Below are 10797 nucleotides of genomic sequence, written 5' to 3'. Positions count from 1 at the left end.
TGTGTATCCTTGCCACCTCTTTTTAATATCTTCTGCTTGTGTTAGGTCCATACCATTACTGTCCTTTATTGTGCCCATCTTTGCAGGAAATGTTCTCTTGGTATCTCTAATTTTCTTGAAGAGATCTCTAGTCTTTCCCATTCTATACTTTTTTCCTCTATTTCTTTGCATTGATCACTGAAAAAGACTTTCTTATCTCTCCTTGTTATACTTTGGAAGTCTGCATTCAAATGGGTATATCTTTCCTTTTCACCTTTGCCTTTCAATTCTCTTCTCTTCACAGCTATTTGCAAGACCTCGTCAGATGACCATTTTACCTTTTTGGATTTCTTTAACTTGGGGATGGTCTTGATCCCTGCCTCCTATACAATGCCATGAACCTCCATCCATAGTTCTTCAGGCACTCTGTCTATCAGATGTAATCCTTTGAATCTATCTCTCACTTCCACTGTATAATCATAATGGATTTGATTTAGGTCATACATCAATGGTCTAGTGGTTTTCCCTACTTTCTTCAACTTAAGTCTGAATTCAGCAATATAGGTTTCATGATCTGAGCCACAGTCAGCTCCTGGTCTTATTTTTGCTGACTGTATAGAGCTTCTCCATCTTTGGCTGCAAAGAATATAATGAATCTGATTTTGGTGTTGACCATCTGGTGATGTCCATGTGTAGTCTTCTCTTGTGTTGTTGAAAGAGGGTGTTTGCTATGACCAGTTCATTCTCTTGGCAAAACTGTAATTAGCCTTTGTCCTGCTTCATTCTGTACTCCAAGGCCAAATTTGCCTCTTACGCTAGATATTTCTTGATTTCTTACTTTTGCATTCCAGTCCCCTATAATGAAAAGGACATTTTCGGGGGGCTATTAGTTCTGGAAGGTCTTGTAGGTCTTCATAGAACCATTCAGCTCCAGTGTCTTCAGCATTACTGTTTGGAGCATAGACTTGGATTACTGTGATACTGAGTGGTTTGCCTTGGAAACAAACAGAGATGTTCTGTCGTTTGTGAGATTGCATCCAAGTACTGAATTTTAGGCTCTTTTGTTGACTATGATGGCTACTCCATTTCTTCTAAGGGATTCTTGCCCACAGTGTACATATAATGGCCATCTGAGTTAAATTCACCCATTCCAGTCCATGTTCGCTGATTCCTAAAATGTTGATGTTCACTCTTGCCATCTCCTGTTTGACCTCTTCCAATTTGCCTTGATTCATGGACCTAACATTCCAGATTCCTATGCAATATTGCTCTTTACAGCATTGGACCTTACTTCCATCACCAGTCACATCCACAGCTGGGTGTTGTTTTTGCTTTGAATCTGTCTCGTTATTCTTTCTGGAGTTATTTTCCCACTGATTTCCAATAGCATATCTGGCATGTACTGACCTGGGTGTTCATCTTTCAGTGTTCTGTGTTTTTGTCTTTTTATTCTGTTCATGGGGTTCTCAAGGCAAGATTACTGAAGGGTTTTGCCATTTCCTTCTCTAGTGGACCATGTTTTCTCAGAAGTCTCCACCATGACCCATCCATCTTGGGTGACGTTACATGGCATGGCTCATAGGTTCATTAACAGGCTGTGGTCCATGTGATCAAATTGGTTAGTTTTCTGTGATTGTGGTTTTCAGTATGTCTGCCCTCTGATGGAGAAGGATAAGAGATTTATGGAAGCTCCCTGATTGGAGAGACTGACTGAGGAGAGAACTGGGTCTTACACTAGAGTAGCTCAGAAATTTTCTACTTGATGGTGAAATGATTTCTCCATGTGCTCAAATACTAAAACAGCAGCCTCATTCATTACATGAATTGAAAAATGTGCTCATATGGCAATGTACTTGGATTTCAATCCTAGAATATAAATTACTTAAAATGTGTCTTCAATACCCAAAGTTGTATCTTATAAGAATAATCTCTCAGAGGAGAATTTTCCCTGCTTACCTGGAAATCTATGAATGAGCATTGAAGATAGTATCAAAATCTTAAATATCAATAGTGTAACCTGTCTTTGGCACAGATATTGACCTATTCATGTGTAACTCAGGCATTCCATGAAACTAATTAGCTTCAACCAGGTATGTAGCTCAATTCTGAGGGGAGGTTGGCAGGGGGATTATTGGCTGGTAATTTGAAAATACAAAGATGAAGCAGGGATAATAAGAATAACAAACTTTTTGCAGTCATTATAACATTTGATTGCTTTTATTCATAGAATTAAACTAATCTACACATAATAACATAAATTTAGGCTACTCAATTGGTATTAAGAGTAGCCTTTTAATGAAGAAACGTCCTGTAGCCCGAGCAAATTTTGAAGTCATGAGCTTCTTCCAAATTGTTAATAATAAACCTCCTGTGAAAATAAAAACATTTATGTTTCCAGTTAATAAAATTATGAATACAACTTTGAAATCTAAAAATATATAAAATAAGATAAAAATTCTAATGACAGGATTTGTAATATATTAGTAACACTGTCTGACCATTAGGCTTGTCAAAAGATAGAGGGAAATGCATTGTGTTGGACAATCTAACAGCATAAAAGAAGGGCTATTTCTCTTCTGCTCATTTGGCAGCATATATAATAAATGATGAGCTGTTTCCCTTATTTGAGAATGAGATGTATTCAAAAGATTCTCGCACAATGTAATAACCACAATATTTTATGGAATAAATTAAGCACAAATTGTTGAGACCCATCATAACTCCTTTCTTACTCTTGTTTGTAATGCTTTGTTTCTAGAGTGAACCTTTTCCTGTGAGAATGGAAACCTGGTTGCTGTCCAACTGTCCCTAAAACTAAGTGATATTTGCAACGTAGCTTCCCTGATCCTTAGGATTAATCCATGAAAAAATGGGCTGGAACTGAAGAGACTCCACAGTTCTAATTCTAAATGATTGAGATTTAAATGTGTAAGATTCACTAGTTCATCAAAGCTTTCATATTTTCAACGCAGGTTATATTAGATAGTAAGAAAAACGAAAACCTCAAAAACTGAATTTAAACAAGCTGTAGTTTAAGTTTGCTTCAGCTACTTACAAAGTATATCATTTTGGACATGTTATTTAATGTCAAATGAACTTTTTCTTCAAAAATGTAAACAATGCTATGAAATTCATACTGTACCTAAGGACAACAAATAAAATGATGTGTGAAGACAGAAAGCTTAATATCCATTATTTAACTGATGCTCAAAAATTTTATAAAACTGTCTCTCTGCACCCAGTCTTCCTACTTCCAGCCCAACCATCTCTGTTTCTTATATTCTCTGTTTTGGTGGATGAGCACACTTTACACCGGGGAGAATGACACAACAATAATGAAGAGCCAGATTTTCACAGACTAGCACTTTTGAATCCTAAGCGAGAACCCAGAATATTTTGGGGGTAGCAATAAGAATTTTAAGAAGAGACATATAAAAGTGTCGATTTTAAAACTGTCACTACTGCAGAAGCTACATGATATGTGAGGTCCTGGAAAGGTAGTTTTCCATAACTGCCATAATATTACTCAATATATCTATAATAGAGCAGATAATCATTCTTTTTTAACGGGTTATTAAATATATTTTGTTCTCAAATGACTTTGGTTCATTTAGGCTTCATGGATAGTATAACTCATAATCATACCTGTGCTTTTGTTTATTTTTGTAGTGAGTTTTGCTACAGTAATCAATGCTTTTTCCCGTCTGCTGAAGTTACTCATGAGAACATTGCGATCCTGATCTGTGAGTAGCCTGTGTGGGAAACCCACTAGGAATTCTGCTGAACTTTCAAAGTAAGGGCGATATAATACTGCCTCAAAAAATTCTGTGGCCAGTAGAAAGTCCATGGTGAAGTCTCGTTCAGTTTCAGAAGAATAGAATGAGCTAAAGGAAGGACACAAAGTTAGCTGCATGAGTTACAAAATACTTCATTTAAACGCAAATTAAACTCTAAATGTGTCTTTTCTCCCATGTTCCTTAGGAATTTTATGCTATTTATTAAATAGTTGCCTGAACTGAACCTACAGTTTCATTATATTGTAATTAATCCTCACACTATCTTCTACATTGTGCCTACATTAGCTGAAGAATCTAAGTGAAAGTGAAGTCACTTTGAAGTCTTTGCTACCCCAAAGACTGTAGCCTACAAGGCTCCTTCCTCCATGGGATTTTCCAGGCAAGGTTACTGGAGTGGGTTTGCCACTTCCTTCTCCAGGGGATCTTTCCCACCCAGCGGGTGAACCCGCGTCTCCTGGATACAGGCAGATGTTTTACCATCTGAGCCACCAGGGAAGAATCTATTACATAGCAGCAGAGACAGCAAAACTTTGAATCACAACTTAAAAAAATTGTAGCATCTTAACCAACTCCTACTTCCACTAGATTTATTCTTGGAGCTTTCTCATTGTGTTTCTCCTATATCTAATTTCTGTGCCACTAATGTCTAATGTCACTTGTTTTCCACAAACACAGTTCAGGGGCTGGATACTATAAGCCAGTATAACAAATAGGTTATCTAATAGCAATTTCTGAAAATTCTTCAACAACATACATCATTGACTCATGTTTATTGTGTGTATATGCTTATATGCTGCTACTGCTAAGTCACTTCAGTCGTGTCCGACTCTGTGTGACCCCATAGACAGCAGCCCACCAGGCTCCCCCGTCCTTGGGATTCTCCAGGCAAGAACACGGGAGTGGGTTGCCATTTCCTTCTCCAATGCATGAAAGTGAAAAGTGAAAATAAAGTTGCTCAGTCGTGTCTTGACTCTTAGCGACCCCATGGACTGCAGCCTACCAGGCTCCTCCATCCATGGGATTTTCCAGGCAAGAGTACCGGAGTTGGGTGCCATTGCCTTCTCCGATAATTGCTCCTAATTCCTAAGAAATAAGAAGTGGACTAGAAATTTGCCACAGTAATCAAATCACCTTCTTGAATAGGACATAACAGGGGCCAAGGCCAGGGGACAAACAAACAACAGATGGTTTCTCTTGAGTTCATCTAATTTAAAGACTTAAATGGCATGCTCAATTCTCTCTTGTAGAAAACAACCATAAAAACTGAATAAAATATTAAAAACATGTTCTATGATGTCAGAGTGGACAACAATACTGAGAAATCATGAATTCAAAATTTAAGAAAAAAGGTATGATAGTTTGAAAATTTACATGTTGAAGTTCATACTAAACAGGAAGAGAGACTAGAGTGCAGAATTTTTTTTCTCTCTCTCTTCTCCATGTGAAGACACAGATGCTATGATGCAAGAACGCAGTCATCTGCAAGCCAGAAAGAGGGCCCTCAGCTGAAGTTGACCATGCTGGCACCCTAGTTCTGAACTTGCAGCCTCCAGAACTGTGAGAAAATAAATTTCTGTGATGTAAACCAACTAATTTATAGTATTTGTGATGGCAGCCCAAGTTCCTAATAAGAAGGGAAGACTCAAGGCAATGATTGATTTTGAGAGGTATTGCTCTAATGTTGGCATGATGAGAAGAGACTTTGATAATATTGTAGAGTGAGAGAAGAAACATCACAGTTAGTGATGAACTATTAATAAATAGGACTCTACACACAGAGAGAAACATACAAAAAAATTCCAAGCCATTGAAAATCACTGGGTAGGTTTTTTCTTTAAAACCAGAAAAAGAATTAAATATTAAAGGAAAACAATTAAGAAATTGGTCTACACTGAAAACTTTTCAAATTAAGGAGACATCATTGAAAGAGTGAACTGACAAGGATTAACTAAGAAAAGCTACATTCAAGATATGTGATATGTGACTCTTAGATGAACTGCAAATAAAAATGGAAAAACTGTTCCCTGATATTATGGAAAAATATGAGCAATGAACATTTGAGGCAACCAAAACTTAAACATTATGTTTTACTATGGCAGGAAAAAAACAAACAAACAGAGTTTAGTTACATCACATAAAGCAATTGTCTTACATATCACTGAACATCGGTTTTGCCACATCAACAGCAGCTTGATGGGCTGCCCACATCTTAAAGATCGCTGTGTCCTCATCTGTGTCATACTGAGGAATACCGCTGGTAGTGGAAACTATCTTTCTGGACAGCAGATACTGTAGAATGAGTAAGATCTATGTCATTAAAAGATTTTAAAGTAAATTAAAATACATTTAATTACCAGTATCATGAATTCCTGAAAAAGAACATGTGACATACTCATCTAGCTGATTGTTTAGAAATGAAATTTATTTTCAGGATAGATTTTAACACTTAAAGATGTCATTTAACTTTGTTTGCTTTGTAGAAAGATTTATGCTGTTCTATTTGCTGAGGCAAACATAATTTGGTGATTATTACATGAACTCTATTGAAAAATGTTTTTATAAATACAATTATGCCAATTTGCTATTAACCATTAGGAACACTTCAGGATACTAAGTAGAATGATTACAGGGGGAAGGGACAAAACTCTAACATAATTTCAAATGATTATAAATGTGAAGTTTAGTCTATTTTTAAATCATAAATCCCAATAGGAGAACTTCATTCAGTGTTTTCATTCATTCCATTCATAACAATATCATTACATTCTTTTACCTTATAAAACCTGTTGGCTATATCCATAATTTGTGGATACTCTGCACGGCATTCCTCAACTGAGTAACAGAAGTTAGATCTGTACTCCTCTCGAGATAGTAACTCTACCTCATATGGCAAATTCCCCAAAAACTCAGATTCAATTGCAGCAAGGAAATACATCATAACCACATAGTAGCTAATACCTGTAAAAAAATAAGATGGAGACATCTGGAGCCATTAACTGTCTCTACAAAGTAGGAGTTAACCAAATGACTAACGCTTAATCTATATAATTTATTTTCTTTATTCTCTGAACTATCGTGTTGAATTTGTTGGCTCTAGGAGATGCATATGATTATGATAACTTAGGGTTAATCACAGTCAGGAAAGTTTCTATTAGGGGCACATTCTGGATACAGAAAGTTGTATATGAATTTACTTCAGTTCAGTTCAGTTCACTTGCTCAGTCGTGTCCGACTGTTTGTGACCCCATGAATCACAGCATGCCAGGCCTCCCTGTCCATCACCAACTCCCGGAGTTCACTCAGACTCACGTCCATTGAGGCAGTGATGCCATCCAGCCATCTCATCCTCCGTCGTCCCCTTCTCCTCCTGCCCCCAATCCCTCCCAGCATCAGAGTCTCTTCCAATGAGTCAACTCTTCGCATGAAGTGGCCAAAGTATTGGAGTTTCAGCTTTAGCATCATTCCTTCCAAAGAACTCCCAGGGCTGATCTCCTTCAGAATGGACTGGTTGGATCTCCTTGCAGTCCAAGAGACTCTCAAGAGTCTTCTCCAACACCACAGTTCAAAAGCATCAATTTTTCGGTGCTCAGCTTTTGTCACAGTCCAGTATCTATCTAAAATGAACAATGGCTTCCCAGGTGGTGCAGTGACAAAGGATCCGCCTGCAAATGCAGGAGATGGCAAGAGATGGGGGTTCAATCCCTGGATCAGGCAGATCCCCTGGAGTAGGAAATGGAAATCCGTTCCAGTATTCTTGCTTGAACAGAGAAGCCTGCTGGGCTATAGTCCATGAGGTCTCAAAGAGTTGGACACGACTGAGCATATGTCCACATGTCTGACACGAAATGACAATGTGCTGTACATCATTAATTTAAATATCACCATAGCAGAGTTATCATTCATGTTTTTTTTTTAATTGATCATCTCCTGGGAGATTGCACAGAAAATTGTATATGTTTACAAAGGAAATATTGAGATTTAACCAAATTTAGCCTATCCCATAGAAAAGCAGAGGTAGCAAGGCCCACAGTCACAGATCAATAAAGAAGCATGGTGAAATATAACACTTACCTCCCCAGCCACTGTTGATAGATATGCAGCTAGAGACTCCAGACTCATAAGCACACCGGGAACTACTGGGAGGCTCTGAAAATCTATCTACAGAGTAAACAGGGTAGGTGAAAATAGTTGAACCTTGAATAGAAAGTCATAAGAGAAGAAAAGACTCATATGCTCCCCTCCAAAGAGTAAGAAGAGGGTTATGCCTGCTAATGATATGGTCCTTTCGTATGAATAGCATTTCACTCACTTTGAGAGCTCAAAGCTTCTCACAAATTCCAGCCTGTACAGACCCTTTCTTGAATTTCTTTCTATTTTTTTATTTTTCTTTATTATTTTCTTTATACCATATTTATCTTCTTTACACCATATTTATCTTCTTTACCAACTCCTTCTTGACTAAGCTGGACCTGCAGAGTGTTTCAAAAGGCAGTCTCTGTGGGTCCTTCTTTTCTTCCTAAATCAATCAAGACTTCATTGCAATAATTCAAATGTGCAAAGGCTTTTTTTTTTTTTTTTCTATATGAAGGCACCACTTTCTAGTCCTTGGTTCATTCCAGACTCCATCTAGTAACATCCAAAGAAGACAATTTAAAAAAGAATTTCATGAGAATGGGAAGCTGATTCAGTTCCAGAATCTCAATAATAAGATAATTGATTGAAGAAGTAGTGAGAGCAAAATACAGATGGAGAAATTCATCCCAATTGAGGCAGAAAAGAGAGAAGCTTTCTCCCTTTCTCAGAGAGGATGCTGAGTTTTTGAGCATCACACTTGACTCCCCATCCTACTTGTTTAAGTGCAGGAAGAGCGTGCTGCATTCTGGACCAGTTCCTCCCTGTTTTCAGCCCTTTTTTTCTGCTTGAACCTAACAACTAACAGGAAAGAGACTGTGCAGTGAGGGCCATATCTTATTATTCTTTCCACTAATATTTATGAGGCAAAGCCCAGGCTTTTAAGGGAATATATGTTCCTTACCTTAGTTTGTATGAAACCTCACTTTGGATTTCATAGCTAAAAGAAATTCTGTCGTATTTCCTATAATAAGCTTACCCCATGAAACAGAGATATTTATAGTGTCACATTTATCTGAGAAGCCTGTCAGGCTTTAAAAAAACAAGATTTTTTTTTCATCTAGAAGGGGACATTTCTTCTTCAAACAATAAGCTTTTTCAGTTTACAGGAATTTATTTTAAAAGCTGCAGGAATTTATGTTTAAACCAGGAAGTCTATAAAATGTAAAACAAAGGTGTGACAAATAACTTTACTAATTAAAAGAAGTATTTGATTAGGTATTACGAAAGTCTAAGTACTTAAAGATAAACGATTATATTGACTGCATTGGTTATATTGACTGAATGCATGAGCATTCAGACAGTAACACTTAAATAGATTAGCTGTAATGCCACTCCTAGCATCAAAGAAAGAGAAAAGCAATTTTCCTTGGGAATAATTCAAATGTACATACCTGTTTTAAATAGCCTTCCATATAATAAAGTCAATGCCCAAAACACATTGCCTGTATTGTTTTTTCCAAATGAAGCAAAATATTTGTTTGATTCTGTTATAAGGATCTTAAATATTCTTAGTCGATCCATATATTTCCAGGGATCAACAATTATCTTGTTATTCTGCACTGGAAATTCTGCTATGTTTCCATCAATTTGGTCCCAAAAAGGTGGGTAGTTGTCATTTTCATGGGTGGTTGACCCTGGATCTGGGGCCAATCCTACAGAAGAAAAACCCAGGAAAAGAAAAGTGGGGATCACCAGAGAAGACCACATCCTCTCACTGCCCGTTGTACTTAAGCGTAAGTCTCAAACAAAAGCAAGTGATATAGCAGACGGGAGGAAGTCCTTGGGCCAACTAGAGAGTGATGAATACCTGAGCAGGTTCAACTAGAATCTGAATTAATGAGCAAATAAATGAGCGTCTGCCAATATAGATTTCGTGATTAAAACTGTTAGAGGCTATTGCAAAACACTTCAAATAAATCATTTGCACAGATTATGTTTTGCTGATAGACAATTATTTCCTGTGGCTTAAATTACCTAAACATTGTCAGTTTTTCTAAAACATTGTATTAAATTTAACCCAAATTCTTTCATTGTTTTCCAGTTTTATTGAAAAACAACTGGCATACATCATTGCCTAAATTTAAGCATACAGCATTATAGTTTGATTTACACATATTGTAAAATGATTATCACAATAGTTTCAGCTATCATCCATCCTCCCACCTAAATACAATAAAAAGAAAAGAAAGACAAAAAAGGAAAACACTTTTCTTGTGATGAGAACTGTTAAGATTTACTGTCTTCACAATTTTTTAATATATTATATAGCAGTGTTAGCTATAGCTATCTTGTACATTACATCCCTAGTACTTACCTTGTAACTGGAAGTTTGTACTTTCTGTCCAGTTTCCTTCTGTTCTCTATCCTCCTAACTGCCTCTTCTGGTAACCACAAGTATGAGATCTTTTTCTATAGTCGGTCAGTTCAGTTGCTATCATGTCCAACTCTTTCCAACCCCATGAACTGCAGCACGCCAGGCTTCCATGTCCATCACCAACTCCTGGAGCTTGCTCAAACTCATGTCCATTGAGTCGGGGATGCCATCCAACACCCTTATCTTCTGTCATCCCCTTCTCCTCCTGCCTTCAATCTTTCCCAGCATCAGGGTCTTTTCCAATGAGTCAGTTCTTTACATCAGGTGGCCAGAGTATTGGAGTTTCAGCTTCAGCATCAGTCCTTCCAATGAACACCCAGGACTGATCTCCTTTGGGATTGACTGGTTTGATTTCCTTTCAGTCCAAGGGACTCTCAAGAGTCTTCTCCAACACCACAGTTCAAAAGCATCAATTCTTTGATGCTAAGCCTTGTTTATGGCCCAATTCTCACATCCATACATGACTGCTGGAAAAACCATAGCTTTGAGTAGGTGGACCTTTGTTGGGGAAGT

The 10797-nt window shown here is 37.4% G+C and overlaps 1 protein-coding gene across 1 annotated transcript; it reads right to left on the bottom strand.

The window, feature by feature from the left end:
• Positions 1-5924: 5924 nt before the first annotated feature.
• LOC123327858 (protein LEG1 homolog) lies at positions 5925-9624 on the bottom strand. The gene is made up of 4 exons (XM_045161984.1): positions 9302-9624; positions 7848-7934; positions 6550-6734; positions 5925-6065 (listed from the first exon to the last, which is right to left on the bottom strand). The coding sequence occupies exons 1-4, from the start codon at positions 9615-9617 to the stop codon at positions 5925-5927; spliced, it is 729 nt and encodes a 242-aa protein (XP_045017919.1). The 5' UTR covers positions 9618-9624.
• Positions 9625-10797: the final 1173 nt, after the last annotated feature.

This window comes from Bubalus bubalis, chromosome 10 (assembly GCF_019923935.1).
Source record: "Bubalus bubalis isolate 160015118507 breed Murrah chromosome 10, NDDB_SH_1, whole genome shotgun sequence".
NCBI classification, from domain to species: domain Eukaryota; kingdom Metazoa; phylum Chordata; class Mammalia; order Artiodactyla; family Bovidae; genus Bubalus; species Bubalus bubalis.
Note: the sequence above shows the minus strand (reverse complement) of the source record. Positions and strands in the feature narration are given on the sequence as shown.